The 21,222-nt window shown below is 35.5% G+C and overlaps 1 protein-coding gene across 8 annotated transcripts; it reads right to left on the bottom strand.

Moving 5' to 3' along the window:
- Window positions 1–1,906: 1,906 nt before the first annotated feature.
- On the bottom strand, window positions 1,907–21,038 carry stk36 (serine/threonine kinase 36 (fused homolog, Drosophila)). 8 transcript variants are annotated; one of them, XM_068221264.2, is made up of 20 exons: window positions 20,385–21,038; window positions 18,963–19,103; window positions 18,555–18,632; window positions 16,151–16,281; window positions 15,693–15,942; window positions 14,968–15,061; window positions 13,439–13,605; window positions 12,982–13,136; window positions 12,522–12,663; window positions 11,088–11,207; window positions 10,821–10,997; window positions 8,137–8,228; window positions 7,835–7,898; window positions 7,601–7,708; window positions 7,329–7,403; window positions 4,670–4,787; window positions 4,453–4,579; window positions 4,172–4,346; window positions 2,763–4,079; window positions 1,907–2,466 (listed from the first exon to the last, which is right to left on the bottom strand). In XM_068221264.2, exons 2-20 carry the CDS (start codon window positions 19,023–19,025, stop codon window positions 2,347–2,349), a joined length of 3,573 nt encoding a protein of 1,190 aa, XP_068077365.1. In that variant the 5' UTR covers window positions 19,026–19,103; window positions 20,385–21,038; the 3' UTR covers window positions 1,907–2,346.
- Window positions 21,039–21,222: the final 184 nt, after the last annotated feature.

The following is a 21,222-nucleotide window of genomic DNA, read 5'->3' as shown; positions in this document are numbered from 1 at the left end:
AAATGCAACAATAAGAAAGAAATCAACTGTAAATCAGGCCTTGATTAGATTTTATTTATTCTTCCTATTTATTCTTTTTTTATGACTTGATTTTACCGAAGTGTCGTGCGTACCTTAATACTACGTAGCAATATTACAAATATCGTTGAATTCCTCTAAATAAGCAACCTAGGTACTGAGAGAGCTTAGCATATCGACTTCAAGTATGCTTTCCTTGGCGGTATACAATCATGATTATGAAATATAATTAATTATGCGCTGTGTTGTACGGTCATTTTGTGAAGTTAAATCATTATTTTATTGTTTCTAAAAATTCATTTCATTTATTTTGAACAACCCAAAATGAAGGCACACGATTTCCAAGAGTTTACACCAGCTATAAATACTAAGATCACTCACTTTTGTACGAGGCATTTCAATGTATCGTCTCCGATTATTTACTTTGTGTTTCCTGTTATTCCATTGAATTCAAATAAAGTGATTTGTGTCAGCAGCAGTGCACGTTGGCGATGATGGCTTCATGTGCGATTTTTAGAGCTTAATCGGTAGACCCTGAGTATAACGGATAAACGGAGTTTATCCCTTGTTTGTCTGGAAAATTGTTTACAGCTTTGCAAGCCAAATATATGGAGCAGAGCTTTTCCCTCTTCTCACTGATGCACGACGAGGAGGGAAAAGCCTAACGAGTCCGTAGTGTGTGTGAGTGTGTGTGTGTGTGTGTGTGAGAAAGAGAGGGGCAGAGTGAGAGAGAGAGAGGGAAGTGGAAAATAGAAATAAAAAGCTTATAACACTATTATTATAACAGTATGAGGATGTCTAAAATACAGCGAATTCCGAGACAGCTGTGTTTTATTATTAACTATATTTTTCACTGTATCCCGGGAGTGTTTTTAGATTATCAAACATTTACGTTTTATTCTTTCATAAAAAGAGACATAAGCAAAATGTTTAAGGTGCAAAAAAAAAAAAAAAAATCAGGGGAAAATGTGATTTTTCTCCACATTCGTTCCTTCAAGTCTTATTTCTGTGTTGCGCTTCATTCATAATTATGTAGCCTATCCGTTTTTACGGGTCCGGTTCACAGGCTATTTATAGATTGTGAACACCGATCAGTCCTGATGTTATTGATAAAAAATATCCTATTTTCTCAACCAGCTGTCTTTAAATTTAATCTTTGTATTTGTTTTATTTTACACAAACGCACACCATAAAAGGCGGAAACGTGAATTAAAAATATCAGACAGCTTACATGTTTTAAAAAATAAAACAATTAAATATTTCTCTGTGAAAGAAAGTGTTGAGAGAAATAATGGGACTGTCATTTTGGAACCAATATTTTAATAATTATATAAGACTAATTAAATTCGATGTTCCCTTATTAAACTGACTAATTTAGTTAGATGACAAAAAAATGAAGATTTATAATAAGAAACGGTGTAATAACAAGAACAAATCTGCAGAGTAATTTTCGCGCTATTTTAGGCTGTCCATCTGATTTTCCCGAGCTTACACTTTTATTTTTATGCATGTGCAATAATAATAGCAGTAATTTAGATAAAATTATTATTTCTAAACGAAAGTGTTAATTAACGGTTGATTTCAGGCACACATAAAATGCTTTTCATTTTACAATCACTCCCGAAATGAAAAGTTTGTACGTTTCAAGGCGTTTATCTCTCATAAAATAAGCATCCTAAAAAGTACAGATGATTTGGCGAGTGAATACAAATAAAACGAAATGTACAATCACGCATACAGAAATATTTTAATGAAATTCTATTGATCTATTTTATTTATTTATCAGAAAATAAAGTGACAAATAAAAACTAAATTTCATGAGATCCGGCACGGATTACCTTTAGACTACATCATGAAAATTTCTAAAACACATTCGAAGCACACCGACTTAAAATCTACAATTTTATTCCACATCAGAAATTATATAAAACGGTTTTAAATAAATACACGCAAGGTTGCAAAATAGTCACATATAAAAATAAGCCAAGTGCATTTTAATGAGCAGAAAATGAACAATCAAAATCCCCAGGTTCAAATACAATTTACAAGAATGAAAAATACAATTATTTACATCAAAAACATTAAATGTGAAATAGATAGTAATGTACATTTTATTGTAAAATTCTCTCTTATTTTTCAGATGTTATTTAGTCACTTATCACATTATTATTTAGATCATTTTCACACAACACGTTCAATTTCAGTCAGAACCTTTTGATCACAGATCAAATAAACATAAAAACCAGCAAGCTTTCCCAGCCAGCAAACCATATTTAGATCATGCAAAATGATGTCCTTTTCCTCACAAACAAACTATGAAGCTGACATTTATGTTTTTCCTTCGACTGACCCGTCCAACTTGCTGACAAGCCATTGATAATCCCTCTGAAATAAAGAGCTTTGGGATGAGCGACAGAGTTTTCTTCCCGCGTCTAGAGACCTCAGAGCCTTGAGGAAGGGAAGGGGGAAAATGTGAAAATGACAGCAAGGATTTTTTTTTCTCCACCAGCTTTGTCTGTCTTTCAAATTTTTTTTCTGCACAATTGTCAAAATGATGCAATACAGCACAAAAGCAGCTCTATATTCATTTGTTTCACTCTTTAAATGCAATTCCCCAAGAACTGCATTCTCTGCAGAACTATACATTTTGCTGTGGCATAATGAATGCCACGACTCTCTTAAATCTCTCGCAAGGCAGAAAATATCTAAACATGCCAGTCAAAACAGATTCACATTGCTCTTACCTGCAGTAATGTGTTTTGCTGGCTAAACACACGCAGAGTGGCCACAGCTGCCCGTCGCACTGCATGATGGGAATCATTACAGGCAGTCTGGAGAATCAAGCCTGGAGCGTCTGCATTGAGAAGAGCTCCATCTCCTCCACTGAAGGCAGCCAGATTAGCCAAGGCCCCACAGCAGTGCTGTCGAATGACATTATCAGCATCTGACAGCAGAGACACCAGAGGACGAGCGGCTCCTATGGCGAGCTGCATCCATACGTCCGCCTCCATATACCTGACGCCCTCCGTCCTCCTCGGTTTATCTTGTACTGACCATGTCTGCATGTCAGTTGTACTCTTGAGACCTTTGCTAGGGATATTGTCACTGGTTTTTCTGATTTCATTCAACCAGTTTCCCACAGCCTTGCAGGCCGCTCTACGAACAGACGGGGCAGGATCGCATAGGCAACCTAACAGGTCCTGGAACAGGTCAAATTTTGGTTCGTTGATAACCCGTATCACACATAAACCCAGGTGGCCCAGCAAGCTACAGCAGGCGGCTCGGATTCCATCATCTCGGTGGAGCAATGCGAGTCTCAGTTGGGTGAATTCGACTGGAAGAAAGAAGGACGACTGATAGGTGGGATGACGTGTTAGTAGAGAGAGAAGGATGAGAAGTTCTACTGCGCACCCACTGAGAGCTTCACTTTGTAGAAGCAGAGCCAACAGAGAACCTGCTGTTCTGGCCTCCTCAGGCGAGGATCGAATCGAGGTCTTAGGGCGATCGCCACTTCTTCTGAACTCCTCCAGACTGTCTATGAGCATGCTGATCCCGCAGCCTTGCTGAGGGGAGAGTCCTGCAGAACTCCCATGAATCTCCAGACTGTCCATGAGCTCCTCTATATGACCTATCTTTGATGCATCTCTAAGATGCTCCATGGCCTTCGTTGGATATGTTTTGGCTTGACTCTTGACTTTGGTTTGGCGAATATTTCTGGATGGTGCGTTTTGAGAACTGTTTTTGTCCCTGGATGCATCTACGTCGCCTGTGGGTCGGTCTAAGCTCTTTTTTGATTTGATGTCTCCTTTGATATGATCAATCTTGGTTTTCTTTACAATTCCGTTGCTCTTACTTCGCTCAACACCATTCCCAGAGTGCTTTAGTTGAGTCTGAGTGTGGTCTGCTCCATTGTCTGAGCTTTCTGTGCCGTGCGGGAGGAAAGCGGAGGCCTGGGCGGCAGTGATAAGGCACGGAGTGGTGTGTTGTGGGTCAGATAGCAGGAGACGATTCAGAAGACACAACGGAAGCTCCACCAAGGCAATAGGAATAGTCTGAATCATCTGAACAAGAAGACCAGTCAGCAGAAAAAAATAAAAATGACATTTTCTCAAAATGACTTCTGAAAATCGTGGAGCATATTAATAAACCATACCTGTACTAGACCTGCAACAATATTTGAGCTTTGATATGACTGGAGAACAGACAGATGTTTTTCCAGGGGCAAGTCCAGAGAGAAGGGGATGCAGAGGAGATGACAGCTCATCACTGATAGGCTGTTTATTTCTGAGTCGCCCCAGAAAAGACCACGTTCAAGCAATGAGGCGCTGCTGTCAGGAATAAAATGAGAAATACATTGTAAACCTCTGAGAGGAGCACTTCTGAATGAATACTAATATAAGAGAAAAAGAAAAGCGCTTTATGTTTGAGGCTCACCAACTGGTGGTGAGAAGGTGCCCGAGGGTGGAGGAGCAGTTTGTGGTGTTATCTGATAGGAGAGTCACACAGGTGTATGGATCGCTGGAGAAAAGCAATAAAGCCAGAGAGAGGAACATATACAGACCTGAGAGGAAAACAGAGACAAGTGTAAGTTATTACGTTATATCAAAGTTGCACTAGAGAAATAAACGAATGTTCTCTTCATGTTCACTACCATTAGGAGAGAAATGGCAGCTTTGGGATGGTGTGTTTTGCAGCATGATGTTCACTTTAGCCCACAGGCAGGGCCACAGATCTGACTGCTGAAAGTCGAGCAGTGAGCTGCTCTCACACTATTATCAGAGAAAACAAAAATATTGAGGTGATTAGAAACCACATTGAAGTCTGTATTAACAAAAAAAAATAGTTAAGACTTTATTTTGATGGTACCTATTGCACATTTTTGACTAAAAATGACATTACATACCAGTTAGTACTTATTTGAGTATTAGTAGACTGTCTGCTTAATATCTGCTGATACTGCTTCTTCAACATACATTTAACAGACTATAAGGAACTTTGCAAGTACATGTCAGCTTACACTAACGCTAACCCAAACCTAACAACCTACATACAGTTGAAGTCAGAATTATTAGCCCCCCCTGTACTATTAGCCCCGTGTTTCCCCCCCCCCCCCCCCCACCCCCCCCCCCCCCGTTTCTGTTTAACGGAGAGATTTTTTCAACACATTTCTAAACATAATAGTTTTAATAGCTCATTTATAATAACTGATTTATTTTATCCTTGCCATGATGACAATAAATAATATTTGGCTAGATATTTTTCAAGACACTTCTAAACAGCTTAAAGTGACATTTAAAGGCTTAACTAGGTTAATTAGGTTAATTAGGCAGGTATATGTAATTAGGCAAGTTATTGTATAATGATAGTTTGTTTTGTAGACTATCGAAAAAATATATAGCTTAAAGGGGCTAATAATTTTGACCCCAAAATGTTTTTTTTTTTTTTTAATTAAAAGATGCTTTTATTCTAGCCGAAGTAAAATGTAAAATGAAAACAAAAAGACTTTCTCCAGAAGACAAATATTATCAGACATACTGTGAAAATTTCCTTGCTCTGTTAAACATGAATTGGGAAATAATTTTAATTTGGGAAATTAATTTAAAAATAAAATAAATTTCAAAGGGTGGCTAATAATTCAGATTCCAACTGTATAATCTATTGAGAATTAGTTGGCATGTAGATGCAATGACACTTAAATTTAACAAAATGCGTAAAGGGACCATCAAAATAAAGTGATACTAAAAAATTAATTATTTTGTAAATGCATTGTTTTGAAAGATCTATGCATAGGTTTCATTTTTTTTTTTACTTGCATTAATTTTGAGTGCAATGGCCATATCTTCAAATTTCAGCCATGAACTGATGAAACTAAATAGGTTTCTTTTTTGATTATCTGTTACACTCAAAAACACAATATATGGAGGGAAATGAATCAGTCAAAAGCTTTAAATATGACCAGTAATGGTTTTGTGATAGTTTATAAGTATATAATAGTATATAAAATGTATATTTTTGTCAATATAAATAGCATTTTCTAATATACAGTGCTCGGCATATAAAAGTACACCCCTCACAAATCTGTCTTTTTAAATTCATATGTTTAATGGGAAGCTATACAATATTATATTTGAGCATGTACATTAGATTTAGAAATGAGAAATTTGGAGCTCAACTAACAAAATAACTTATGATAACGGTCCAAAAACTAGTACACTCAAATGTGTATGTTATAGAAAAATATTAAATACAAATTTAAACAAGAGGAACACAATTTTAAAATATAATTTTAATAAATATATCTGTTTAATAAATCTGATTTGTTTAAATGCACCAAAATACATTGCCTTTATTCAATGAGAAATGGAGAAAAATATTCATTTTCAAAATGGGGTGTACTCAATTATGCTGAGCACTGTAAGATATGGTCTTCAACTGTCATCAATTGATTCTTTTTTAACTATTATTACACAGAAAGACATTTTATAGGGTGCCTTCTGTAAGTCATGATAAAATATAGTAATTATTTTTTAAATCAATAATAAGCATAAGAAACATTCAAATGCAGGAAAAAATATTTTTATTGTTTTAATGTCTGAAAATCTATTTCCCAGTGATGGGTTGAAGCTGGAAAGGCATCCATGCGTAAAACATATGCTGGATAAGTTGGCAGTTCATTCCACTGTGGTGACCCCAGATTAATAAAGGGACTAAGCCGAAAAGAAAATGAATGAATGTTTGAATGAATGTTTGAAAATCCAATTTTGGGTTAGCACCATCTTCTCATAGCATGAAGGTTGCTGGTTCGAGCCCCAGCTGGGTCAGTTGGCATTTCTATGTAGAGTTTGCATGTTCTCCCTGTGCTTTGGTTTCCCCCACAGTCCAAAGAGAAGTAAATTGAATAAACTAAATTTTGTGTGAATGAGTGTGTATGGATGTTTCCCAGTACTGGGTTGCACCTGGAAGGACATCCGCTGTGTAAAACATATGCTGGATAAGTTGGTGGTTCATTCCACTGTGGCTACCCCAGATTAATAAAGGGACTAATCCAAAGGAAAATGGATGAATGAATAAAAGCCAGTTTTATCTTCGACCCTTGTTCCGCTAAACATTTCTTCATAAGCACTTGCTATTTTAAAAAGTTACATCAGTTCTTTGCTCTTTAAATAGCATTGCTCTGTGGCGTTTCCCTCAGATTTCACACTACACCATTTATCGTAGATCCAATATTAGACAACTGTCCAAACCGATTATCTGTCTGTATCTAATTAGCCCAGCGCAGATTTGAGAGGAATTAATCAGAGAGAAATTACCTCAGCTAGCCTGTGGAGAATCAGTGACAGAAGGCCATCACACAGGCCCCAACCTGCAGGTAAGGGGTTATGAGCCTATCGGAAAAAAAAAGAGAGAGAAAGAAAGAAACAGAAAAACAGAGAGAGCAGACAGATGGTGGGAGGTGGAGAGGGAAAGAAACGCAGAGAGTGAGAAGGTGGGAATTGACTACACTGGATTTCATCACATCAGTGACATTAATTACTCCAAACACTGTTAACCCTTATTCACAGGATAAATAATAGAACTGTACCTCTGTGTATGTCAAAACATCCCCCAAAACGGCCGTGAGCTTTTCTATACCGACATTCACAGACACACCGCGCTGTGTGAACAAGGTTAAGACTGCTGCTGCCAAAAGCTGTAGGAGAGACCACAGAATCAAGTGTAATGCAAATGAAAGCAGACATCCCACGATTACTGTACTCCGCTTTATTTCCCAGTTTAAAAGTGTTTCAGAGAAAACCTTTTAGCTAGAGACACTTACCGCTGAGCGCTTTGGGTCTCCGCTGAGAAACACTGAAATAAATAGCTGACAGAGATCCTCAGCTCTGATGAGAGAAAGTACTTTTCGTTAAATAACACCCAGATTAAAATTTCACTAAAAGCCCGAGAGCAGTTGGGAAAACAACAGCCTCAGAAAAAAAGTTGCGCAATTAAGACTACAGATTCTTTCATTTAAAAAAAGAAACAATGGGTTTACTGAAGTAATGAGGGGAAAAACTATTTCAGTGGGAGAAAAGTGTACTTTGATGGCGTGTGGATGAAAAACAATTCATGAATCCATACCTTCTGCCCTTTATCTCCCAGCCCGGGCTCTTTTCCAGGTACATTATGAGGACACTCATCAGATCTGCCAATACTGTCTCACCCTGCGACTCCTTCAGTAAATATCATCCAGTCAGATATGCAGCATATATTCACTAAAGCTAATGTGTGCCTTTATAAACATATTTGTTTTCATTTTGTCCGTTTCTTTTTTTGCTAATGCAAACAACATATTTTTGCTATCTTTATTAAAATACTAATATTTAAACCTCAGTTCATAAACTTTCATTTATCAAAAAACAACAACAACAAAAAAGACATTAAGGGGAATAAATGTCCCAACGCAAACTAGGCATGAGATGATAACCGTTTTCAAGGTATACCGTGGTTTTGAAAAGTCAAGCTTTTAAAACTGCCAAAATGTTCTGATATACCAATCCTACGCTATGTGTAAGACATTTTTTATTTTTGTTTTAGGACAATAGCAGAAAAGATATCCTAAGATACTGTTTTAAATTGTAAAGACTTGTGTTTTTAAGTCAATTATTTGTTTGCATTATTTAGCCTGACGTTTACTTCTACAAAATATTCTAAATGTTTCTCAAAATAAAATATATTAAGTTTAAATGGGAATAAAGTTTTAGTTTTTTTTATCACAATACTGTAAAACCATTATATTTTTATCCAAGGTTATTATACCAACTGAGCCTGGTTTCTCCCAAGGTTTTTTAATTCTTCACTTTTGCCAACTTCTTCCCCGCTGTCACTACTGGCTTGCATGGTGGGGATCTGTAGAGCTGTGCATCAATGGATTGCTCTTCGGTGTTTGGACTCTCAGTAGTGATTATTAAACCACACTGAACTGAACATAAACTCTGAAAACTGAACTACACTGTTTCAATTTACTATGATCTTCTATGTGAAGCTGCTTTGACACAATACATAGTAAAAGCGCTACACAAATAAAGATGAATTGAATTTAGTTGAATTTACCGCCAGAATCTTTTACCAGCCGATGTCTAGCGCAAACCCAATAAAGCAAAATTTAAATCTTTAATCTAATCAAGCAAAAGACATACATTATTTGTTATTAGACTAATTTTATTGGTAAGACTTTACAATTTTAGTTTATTTCCATGTAAATGTGAAATGACATTTTCCTTGTTTAATCCCTGTGTCAATAAAAAGGTTGCACATTAATGATTTAATTTTTTCTGTTCCACATTTTTTTTTTTTTAGGTTTGTCAGATGAAACAAATACCAGCATTTTCCTGATTTCTGCTTTTGACCACAATAGCCAGAAAATATATATCATGAAATTAAATGTCACCCATATTTTGATATTTTATTTTTATTGTTTTAAGTTATTGTATAACAATGGTTTGTTCTGTAGACAATAGCTTGGAAAAAAAATTGCTTAAAAGGGGCTAATAATTTTGACCATAAATTATTTTTTAAAAATTAAAAACTGCTTTTATTCTAGCAGAAATAAAACAAATAAGAAAAAATATTATCAGACATACTGTGAAAATGTCCTTGCTCTGTTAAACAATATTAGGAAAATATAAAAAAAAGAAAAAAAAATCTGACTTCAACTGTATATTAGAAATGTCATTAATATTAACAAAAAATATTAATTTGATATACTTTTATATACTTATACATTTTTTTTATGTTTAATCCCTGTTTGTCAATAAAAAAGTTACACATTTGTTATTACAGTTACACCAAGTTATACATAAAATGGTCAGAAAGGTAACATATCACAGATAAATATTATTTCTGCTTTCATTAACATAGATTTTACTAACAAAGATTAACTACCAAAATCAGTAAAATTTTAGGATTTTAACCTTTTAAATGACAGTTTATTTACATCAGGGGTCAACAAACTTGTTCCTGGAGGGCCGGTGTCCTGCAGATTTTAGCTCCAACCCTAATCAAACGCACCTGAACTAGTTAATCAAGGACTTGCTAGGTATACTTGAAACAGCCAGGCAGGTGTGTTGATGCAAGTTGGAGCTAAACCCTGCAGGGACACCGGCCCTCCAGAACCAAGATTGATGACCCCTGATTTACATAAATCCCACTGTGGTTTTTATTAATAAATAAATTAATTAATTAATTAATTAATTAATCATTAAGTAAATACATAAAAATAAGATGATTTTCTTTATACTAAATGTTTGGCTATTGAGATCAAAAACAGAAATCAGGAAAAATGTTGGTATTTGTTTCAGCTGACAAACCTGAAAAATAATTGTGCAACAGAAAAAAATAAATCATAACAAATGTGCAACTTTTTTATTGACACAGGGATTTAATGAAGAAAATGTTTATTCCCTTAATTCATTATTTATTTTAATTAATATTAAATGTAAATCTATTATTTTCAATATTTCCAAATAACAAACAAAAGAAAATCCACAGCTCAAAATACAGCTCAATTTTTTGTAAAGAAAGTGTGTTAGCCGGATTTGAAATTATGCATGGTATTGTGAAGTATCTTCAAATTATAAAAAAAAAAAAATAATTAATGTTTATTTAACAGAAAAGTTACTGGTAAATGTCCACCAAGGAAATATATCATATTTGTACAGGTTTTATTAATTTTTATTCATTTATTCATTATCATTTTCATCTTTATATGCAATCTATAGACAAAAGAACATATGAGAAACACACACTATCGGCATTTGTCTGACCTGCATCAGATCTGGAATGTTCAGGACGTCCTCAATAAGGCTGAACAGAAGATGAGGCAGTTCCAGCTCTTTTCCCACAGTTTCAACATCTCCAATCCGGCAGCCCTGAACAATGTTTCTCAAGACCTTCAGTGGCAGTAGAATTGAAGAGGTCTCCTCACCCTTCCTGACCAGCAGCTGGACAGATCAGAGAGTCTTTAATATGCTAATTTACACTCACTGTCACAGCTGAAATCGCTGCTCTTGTGACACTTAACTGAACATCACCTGGGTTTTGGCTTGCAGAAGCTTGATCTTTAACCCCTGAAGGATAGAAGCATTCACGGGTCCCTGATCGCTCAATTCAACCAACCGCTGCCACTCATAATCACTGTCCATATCCTGCTCCTGCATGATGAACAGAGTTATGTTTAGGGGAAAACAGATGTGACGTTAGACATTTACTGCAGTTTATTAAGTGGTTCTTTAATCTGAAGGAACAGAATATGGTGAAGTCAAAAAAGCTACAGATATTCTTGTGATAATAAATTCACTCATTTTCATGATGGATAAAGAAAATGCAGGAAGACATACATGTCATTCAGTTTTTACTGCAGTTAAGGATTATTTGTAGCACAAATATTTGAAAGAATTAGATTCTGTACTTTTGAATGGAAGATTGGCAAACAAGACATGCATTTAAAAATCTGTGTACTGTGGATTGAATAAATGTGAATTTAATACAGTAATAACACAGAATTAATACAGAATTCAATATTAATATGTATATTATAAAGCCAAGGAAAATAAATAAGAGACAACTTGAAAATTTATATTTTCTCTTGATTTATATTATGAGGTTCAGTAAAATGTTTTTTTATCCTGTAACTGCTGATAACATTTCCACCCCTTTGAAGAAGTGTTGTCATTTAGACAATGAAATGACAATTGATCAAAATGACAAAAAATGTACAAATGTTTTCAGACATGTAAATAAATTTTACTTAGACAACTAATTTTTCTTTAAACAACCATTGTATGAACTTCAAAAGGGTTAAGAAAGCAATATTTGCTGGAACCCTAATTGTCAATCACAACAAATGAAACCATTTGTTATACTAATTAATTGTCATTTTCTGCAAAGAAAATGCTTTAAATGATTACTTTTCTTATGAATTTTGGTGGAAAAAGTGTATATTTTACTCATACCTTTAACTAAAAAAGTCAACAGAAACTCAAAATTTTCAAGTGGTCTCTTAATTGTTCCACAACTGCATATTAACAACATTAAAATTATTATTAGAAACTAGGAGTTTTATTTAGATCAATTAATTAACCACAATTCATCTTGGAATTCACAAAGTTTCAAGAAGTGTACGTTCTTCAATAAAATCTAAGCATTTAATGGAACAAATCATTCGTATTTAATGAATTTAAATTTTAAATGTATTTTTTTATTATGCCTATGGCTGTTCAAAATCCAGCCGAAACACAGAGCAGCACATAGTTTACCAGAAAATTACACAGCTTTTTTTTGTATATTTATTTATTTATGTTTTATAGCTTAAAGTATGAGTAAAAAGCTTATTTTAACTAATTAACATTGTTTAATTGAGGACAGCAATTGAAGAGACTTGATGTTATCCTAGGTTTGCTGAAGTCCCTGATTAAGAAACACAGAGTTAAAACCCCAATACAAATGTGAATAATGGCAATAAGAACCTCGCTGTCCATCCGGACAGAAGCCAGGCTTGTCCTTACATGTCCAGGGCGCTTTAGAAACTGTCGGGGTCCCACCTCTACTGAAGGAAACTCCCTCGCATAGTCTCTACTGATCTGACCTTTATGTGGAGCTGAGCGTGCCCTAAAAACAAAAGGGAAGACGGTTAAGAGAGTAAGATTTTTTACATTTGTTAAAAATAGAGGATAGATTTACATATAAGAATACATTTGCAAAGTGTTTTTAATCTTTCAGAAATCCTATTCCTCACTACTTCTGATATTCTTAAGTTTGAACAGCCGTTTGACTATTTCAGATCAACACATTTGGTTTTATAATATATTCCATCCTTCAAGCTGGTCAAAACATCAATTTCACCGTCACAGCAGCATTGTTAATGTGCTCTTTTTTAAGTTGAATCCCGCAGGTTTTTCAAATTCAAATTCTAGATGGAAATACTACCTGGTAACACTGTTGTCATTTGCTTGATGCCGATTGGTTGCTGGCTGAGATGAATTTTGATACACTGAAAAGGTGCTGCCCAATGAATGGCCGGTGTTGGATGCTCCTCCAGCTGAAGCTGTCTTACAGCGAGCAGCACTTCCACTCGCAACCTCCTAGTTAATCAACAGCCAACATTTCTTATTACATTTTCATAGAAACACATTACACCTATACAGGATTTTCTCTCATCCTCTCCAAATTCTGTATAAATGTAAACAATATATAGTCTAATATGCACAAATCACAACAATAGCACTGATTTAATTTGCATAAACTTCTTAGAGCAAAAATAAATTAGAAATCAGACAGAAAGACATCTAAAAAACAGATTCAAAACAATTTAATACATAGAACTAAGAAGGACTACAGTTTTTGTTTGTTCCTGCTGTTGTTTCCAGATGTTGTTTCAGTTTACCCGTCTGTTAGTCTTCTCTTTCTCTCGAAGCTCTCTGGCTTTGCCGAGTAGTTTGCCTTCTCCGCTGCGCACTGTTGTTTTTTCTGCGACCTGCTGGTGTTTGAGGGCCTGGACGTCTGGACTGGGTGGAACAGTGAGCGGGTTACTCGAACCTTCATCTGACACCACTGTCAAAGCAAACAACATCACCACTTTAGAGAAAGCCAAACAGTGTCATTAAGACATGTAAAACTGATGTAGATTATGTAAAATGTATGTAAAAACTGTTTTTTTCTTGGGTTCCATTTGATGAGAGGTTTACATATGTTTAAATATATATGACAAATGTGTTTTTAAGCATCAAAGCAAAAATTGTAATACAACTTTAAAGTTATTTCTTGTTACATTATTTATAATGTGTCCTGTTAGATTATATTTTCTGTCAAAAATAATGAATATCATGCATTTTTACTATGAACTACAATTCTGTGTAACAATAATTTATTACAGAGTATACACACACAAGTCAGAGAGTGACATTCAATACCTTTTAAGACCTTTTTAAAAACTCTTTCCATACATTTTAAGACCTTATAACAACTTCAGCTTTCAACTGGAATTACTGGCGAGATTTTAAATTACAGTATATTTACTCAATATTAATGTAAGAAACTAATCCAAAACTAAAGCATTATTCATATATTGAAACAAAATCTATTAAATCTAGCTAATTCAGCAGGTTGGAAGAAATAACGGTTAGAGGAATTATTTGGTTACTCCAGTAAACAAAGCATGTCAAATCTAGCAGGATTTTATTGATTTCATAAGCATCCTGATACTCACAGATTTAATTCAGGTAAACTTTGGCAAACAACCATACATTGAATAATCAAAAATAATATAAAATTTAATAACTTGTAAAATAGCTTTTAAGACATTTTAATATTTTTAAAGGCCTAAAATTTCTCTATATTGATTTATCAAATGTTGTTATTTTTTAAAACCCCAAGGAACCCCTGATATAATAAACCCACATTTTCTGGCAAAACAAAAATTTGACAAGATTGATTTGATGACGTATTAAAAGATGTTTTTAAGAAAAAAGATTATGGGTGCAAGCTCGCTTTCAAATCGCTAGGTTATGTCCATTACCAAGTAGTAATTTTGAAAAAATGTAAAATATAATACAATTTTATATGCTTGCTTATTTCTTTACAAATTCAAATAAATTAAATATACATTCAAGCCAGCGTAAGTATGTATACAAAAGTACATAAAGGCTTATTTTTTTATACAAATGGCATTGAAATTGCTGTTTTGGTTAACATTATTTCCTCCATATTTTAACATTTTTACAAGAGAAACAATAAAGTAGACAGTTTTCCTGTATTTAAATATGCTTTCAGCTAATACAAAAATCAATTTGAATTAGGAAAATAAATCAAATCACTATATTTTTTATGTATTTGGATTTTGAAACGCTGACAGTTTCCTATGAATAGGTTGAAATGTATCTCAATTGAATTATACAAAAACATTGTAGCTCTCACTCAGAACTCCATCTGCAACAAAAGGGTGATGGAGCAGGTCAGGCCATGACAGTCTCTTCTCTGGCTCTTTCATCAACAATCCCTTCAGAAAACTCTACACATGGAGAAACCACAGAGACAGCAGTTTAAACTAAGGACTTTAAATGTTTTCATTACAATCAAACACAAATCAACACACACACAAAAAATGGACTGCATATCCTAACTTCTAGTATCACTAGTTAACACAAAATAAATTTTTTTAACACATCCAATAATTTCTAAAATATCAACCTCTATCAAATGGTTGATAAGTCGGTTTGTGGTAAAAGTACTTGAATTAATGCACATGCTATGAAAAATCATAAAATATGAAGTAAAAATGAAGTGTAAGACCAATTTATTAAAAACATGATCAAAATAAAAATTTTGAACACTAAATCAGCTTTATTTTTTGAAGTATGCCATAAAATATTGCTTATTTAACATGTTTTCTTGTTGTTGTTTTTACAATAAAACCAAAACCAAGTGTAGTAGTGGAACAGGATTATGTTTGCTTGACTTTTTTTGTAAACCAACAATGCTGTGTGTGTAAACCATTATTTAAATCAGTCATTCTTTAAATTACTTTAACAGTCTTTATTTAAAACAGTCAAAATATGGTCAACCATTTGGTAGACCAGGCAGTTTAACATGGTTAAAAACACAGTGAGAAAATTGCACATGGGAAGTAAACTACTCCGTACCAAGCAGTCTTGGCTCATGTTGTCTGGCCATTTGACTGGATCTCTCACTATGAGCTGCACCAGCTGAAAGATGGAGTTGGTGTAGAACGGAGGCGCCCCCGTGTGGAGCTCATAGAGGATGCAGCCCAGAGACCAAAGGTCAGTCGAGTGGTCATAAGGCTTTTCTTCTACTAATTCCGGAGACATGTAGAGAGGCGTTCCCTTAATAGAAGTCAACACCAAAGTAGACACACTCATGGCACGAGCAAATCTGTAAAGAGATGTTCCTATTAGAGACCAAATTAAGATGAAAATGATATATCTATTTGAAATCACAAATGGCCAAGAAAATTAGGATGAAAATTATGTGTCTATTTGACTTCCCAAATGGCAAAGAAATAATTATAATAATAAAAAATAATATTTCAAGCCATTTAAAGAAAAAGAAGTTTAAACTTGTATCGATTGGTAACACCAACCCAAAGTCACACAGCTTCACGACTCCTCCTTTTCCCAGCAGGATGTTTTGTGGTTTCATGTCACGGTGTAAAATGCGATGTGAGTGGAGATAATACAAGGCAGAGACAAGCTGGCAGGCTATTTCACGCACCTACACAAGAGGTGAGATAACAGGTTAGCAGGCGAGTATTTGCCAGTTAAGAGGTCTGAGCAGAAGAAAAGCCAGCATATCTTCAAACTGAAGTAATGGACTGTGTGCATTTCACAACAGCACATTTACTTTAGTGTGAATGTTTGCGGTAATATGTATGGCATATTTCAGTGTTTCACAACCACGTTCCTGGTGGACCACCAACACTGCATGTTTTGGATGTGACCTTTGACTGTCACACCCATTTCAGTTCTTTCAATCTCTGCTAATGAGCTGATGATCTGAATCAGGTGTGTTTGGTTAAGGAGACATGGAAAATGTGCAGAGCTGGTGGTCATCCAGGAACATGGTTGAGAAACACTGTCCTATTTAACATTTCATATGCATCAAGTAATGTTATTAGCTGGGGTGTCTTTTGATTTTCAAAATGTGTAAAATACAGAGGGAATTTGATGTATAATAACCCAAAATTTGGCAAATTTTATATGAAGAAGTTAAAGGTTGGTGCACTTAATCAAACTGTGATACAGACTTTAAGTCTCAAACTCGATTCCTGGAGTTCCACCCAAAGACAGCTGATCCAAATAATCGAGGTGTACATGACTCTTTTAACACCTCGATTATTTGGATCAGCTGTGTTTGATAAGGTTGGATCAAAACTGTGCAGAGCTGCGACCCTCCAGGAATTAAGTTTGATACCTATGGACTAGAGTCTGTAAAAACTAAACCATAAAAACAACTTGTTTAATAAGACTTCTGCATTTACTATTTATATGAAAAAATAGGGTCATATCATGTACACAAAGAAACTCTTCACAACAACCTGAAACAAAAATGGTTCAACTTGAATAAATTATGACAGAAATCTAGGCCTGTTACTACTGAACAGCAGAGTACTTCTTTCTAAAAAAAAACTGTACTATATTTTGAATCAAACAATAGGGTTTATCTATATTTTATGCAAATTTGGGTTGATACAACAAAGCAATTCTTTGTGTAATTGTGCAAACGGATTTCAAACAGTCAAAATTAGATTAAAAGTCTAGTGTCTAGAAGTCTAGTCTAGAATGATACTAAAATAATACCCTTAACCAGTGTTTCTCAACCACCTTCCTGGAGGACCACCAACACTGCATGTTTTAGATGTCTCCTTTGTCTGTAACAGCCATTATGCTGCAGTCACACAAGAGTTTGTGCGTGCGAAATTCTGTCATACAGCACTGCGAAAAGGGGCGGGATTAAACAAGATGATTAGACATTTTGAAGTTTATTTATAAACAAATTTCGAGAGGATCACGTGCTTATGATTGTTCACAGCTGTTCCAACTTTAGCTAATGACTGATTATCCTATCAGACGATCCTTAAGTCACTATAAATAACCAGACTTTTCTCATCTCAATATCTTCGTCTTGAAGAAACCCCCCCACCCAACCCTACTTTCCCTCCTTTCAAATGGGCGTCACGGTGGCCAGCGATTGGCGCTGTTGCCTCACAGCAAGAATGCCCCTGGTTTAATTTCTTTTCAAACCAGACGGCATTTCTGTGCGGAGTTTGCTTGTTCTCCCTGTGGTCGCGTGGGTTTTTCCTGGGTCCTCCGGTTTCCTCCCACAGTTCAAAAACAAGCACTCTAAACAATTAATCCAAATACTTTAGCTAAACTCTGAGTACACCTTTCAGCATCCATATCTGACACTTAGCTACAACAAGCAAGAGGGGGAGTCATCGAGATCTACCTGAGCTCAAACTCCCCTCTCGCCTTGCATCGGGAGGGAGCCCAGGGCTCGAGGATCTTATAAGCTCGGGGCTCTCTCCCGGGACAGCACGCCAAACTAGCTTAATTATCAATCATCAGCTAAGTGTGAACTCTTGAAAAAAAAAAAAAGCGAGTGATTGGTCCATGTTTTAAATTCCTGTCCATAGAGGTCATGTTTTGATCCTCGATTAGTCTCACGCAATCATGTGATGCGATTCTGCAGGTCAGAGTTCACCAAGCTTGAACTTTCCAATGCAGCGAACTACAAAACTACATGACCTTGCGTTTTCGGTCTGACGCATTTGTGTGCGTATGAATGGAAGTCTGTGGGGAGAAAAGTGTAGTGTGACCACAGCTTTACAGGTCTTCAGTCTCTGCTAATGAGCTGATGATCTGAATCAAGTGTGTTTGTTTAAGGAGACATGGAAAACGTGCAGAGCTGGTGGTCCTCCAGGAACATAGTTAAGAAACACTGCCCTAAACAACAAATCTAAAACATTGCAGTGCCACCATGTGTACCTGCTTCTCAGGTAAACTCCCGTCATCCTCCAGGATCTGAAACAGTTCCCCCTCTGCATACTCTGTCACCACCACCACCTGCCAGAGGAATACATGCTGTAATTATTCCTCTGACACACAAATTCAGTTTTTTTTACCCAATTCTTTATTCAGTTAAACATTTTATGGGACGATCAAAGTCCCACGCTTACTGCATTTGTACCAATGCCAATATCCCAACGTCTAAACATATATTACATTTTGCCAACAAGAATCGTTCCCTGGAGATTTGAATGTTAAAATCCTGAACCCTGGGAGCTATGTATCAATTCAACAAGCCGTTATACTGGAAGCACCAGGTTATAAGAACAGAGATGCAACAGTAGAAAATGTAACATGACTTTGGAGAGCAGGCTGTGACAATCATACCTCCCTCTCTGTCTCAAAACTGTCTAAAAGCAGCACTATGTTGGGATGCTTAAGCCCCCTCATGATGTCAATCTCTCTTTTCAAACTGCGCAGGTCCTTCTCTGAGCGGCCAACTTTGGGAATGAACTTCAAAGCCACAACCTAGAAAATAAAAATGGCTGATGTTATTCACAGAAAGAGATTTACTGCTATAACTGATAGAAAGAAGTGTTTTAAAGGGAATTTGAGCTGTTGAATAATTCACCCTTGGGGTGTTCTAAGCATATGTAACTTCTCTCTTTAGTAATTTTTTTTAGCTGTGGTCTTTGGTGATTCATTAAATGCCATCGCCACTTTGAAAGTCTTACAAAAACATATTTGAATGAATACTTGTAGGCCCTAATGACACACGAGGTCTTAAAAGTCAAATCGATCAGTCTGTCCAAGAAACTGAACATTGCTTACCTTAAATTTACAGCTTCTCCAAAGGGTCCTTGGAGCATTCACAACCATTCGGAGCATATACAACAAAGCTTTTGGTTGTATATAAAGTCATATGCGTGGGCACTTAAACAAATTGAGTTTGTTAAATAGGACGTGCGTGTGATGTACTGTCCACCAAAACGCTATTATGAATTTGCTTATTATGAATGCTTCCAACTATATAAAAGCTTGTAAAAAGCTTGTCAGCTCATGCGTCATGTTGTTTTGACTCTAAAAATGTTAGTAACGTTAGCTGTTGACCTGCGTGTTATGTATCACCATGAACCAGGTGTTCAGTACTATTTTTTTGGGTTTTTTTCATTGTTTTCTATTCTACTTAAGGATAAATGTCACATACTTTTCAGGATTCATACACATTTTTATTACTAAAATTCCATGACTTTTCCAAGACTTTCAAGTATCATGACCTAATGTTTCATGCAATGTCTACATATGCATGGTAAAAAAATACAAAGCATGTTCAAATTTCTTACAGCATATCGTAAAATACGCAGCAATCTACTTAGTTTCAATTTATGTCTATGTAAAATTGATTTAGATAATGCTTACACCGCACTCATAATGTGAGAGTATGTGATTGGCCAAGGACATAATAGAAGTCAAGACAACTAACCTATATTCAAGTATACAGATATTTGTCTTTCATGACTTTTTCTAAAACTCTGTGGGTTTTTCTGTTTTTCCAAAACTTTTTCAGGTCTGGAAAATGCCATGTCAAAATTCCATGACTTTTCCAGATATTTTATGACCGTATGAACCCTGTTTGTTGATGGCATGATGATGAACTATATCTTTAAGTGTGTATAGATGATAACCTGAAGTAGTTTCATGAACAAAAAATCTTTACAATTTTAAATTGAAAAAAAAAGTAATATAAACACACACACAACGACACAAACAAATTAATTAAAAAATAAATGTATACCAAATACGTTCTACCTAATAAGGTTTGTCTTTTATTGTAGAAATGGGATGGATGGATGAATGGATGGATGGATGGATGAATGGATGGCTGGATGATGGATGGATAGATAGACAGACAGATATCTTTTTGAAACCTCTGACGCAAACGCAGCGCTCACCTGGCCGCTGAACTTCCTGCGACCTTTGTACACTCGTCCGAATGACCCTTCTCCGATAACCTCCAAAATATGGTACTGATCCATCTCCAGCGACGTTGACAGAGACGAAGACTTTACAGGTAACTAACGTTGCAAAAACGCACAAACGTTGCTCAGTGAATAAAACGTACCGCTAAGCACATAACTTAGACCGTTTTCTCCTCATTGATCGTTTCGCAAGTGAACAGCAAATGAAAGCATGACAGGCTAGGGCTAAACGAAGCAGTAGGGTAAGCTAGTGAACAGCGGAAACTTTCTCATTTGATCCTTATGACTAACGTTACTGCAAAACAACGTCTATATTTTCATTCCTACTTCCGAGCACAGAATTAAACATAAACCCAATACTAGTAGGTGTCATCAAGATAAACGGAGTTTAAGATTAACACGATCGCAAAGATTGAGCAAACTTCAGAAAGTTTGACGTGCGCTGCTGTCCAGAGGAACAAAAACAAAAAGCGCCTAGCAACGTGGTGGCTAACCAGTAGAAGCCCTTTTAAAAGTTACTACAAAACCCAAAAACTTATTGAGACGGGTGTGTTTGAAAACATTCGTTTATACTTTTATTAGCTTTATATTTTAATTGGTTGAAAACGTATGATTTAAAAGCGGTATATAGACTAAATTGAGCGAAATTTGAACAGGCGATGTGTTCG

This window comes from Danio rerio, chromosome 5, assembly GCF_049306965.1.
Source record: "Danio rerio strain Tuebingen ecotype United States chromosome 5, GRCz12tu, whole genome shotgun sequence".
Classification (NCBI taxonomy): Eukaryota; Metazoa; Chordata; class Actinopteri; order Cypriniformes; family Danionidae; genus Danio; species Danio rerio.
The sequence above is the reverse complement of the archived record's forward strand: the minus strand, read 5'-3'. Positions and strand labels throughout refer to the sequence as shown.

What these genes read in the sequence shown, in the direction of transcription:
- stk36 (XM_009301535.4), bottom strand. Translation starts at nt 20,611, where the DNA reads ATGGATCAGTACCATATTTTGGAGGTTATCGGAGAAGGGTCATTCGGA. An exon ending in TTCTCCACAGGCTAGCTGAG is followed by an intron (nt 4,788 to 7,328) that starts GTAATTTCTCTC and finishes CTCTGATAATAG; the next exon opens with TGTGAGAGCAGCTCACTGCT. An exon ending in TTGTTGCAGGTCTAGTACAG is followed by an intron (nt 4,080 to 4,171) that starts GTATGGTTTATT and finishes CTTCTTGTTCAG; the next exon opens with ATGATTCAGACTATTCCTAT.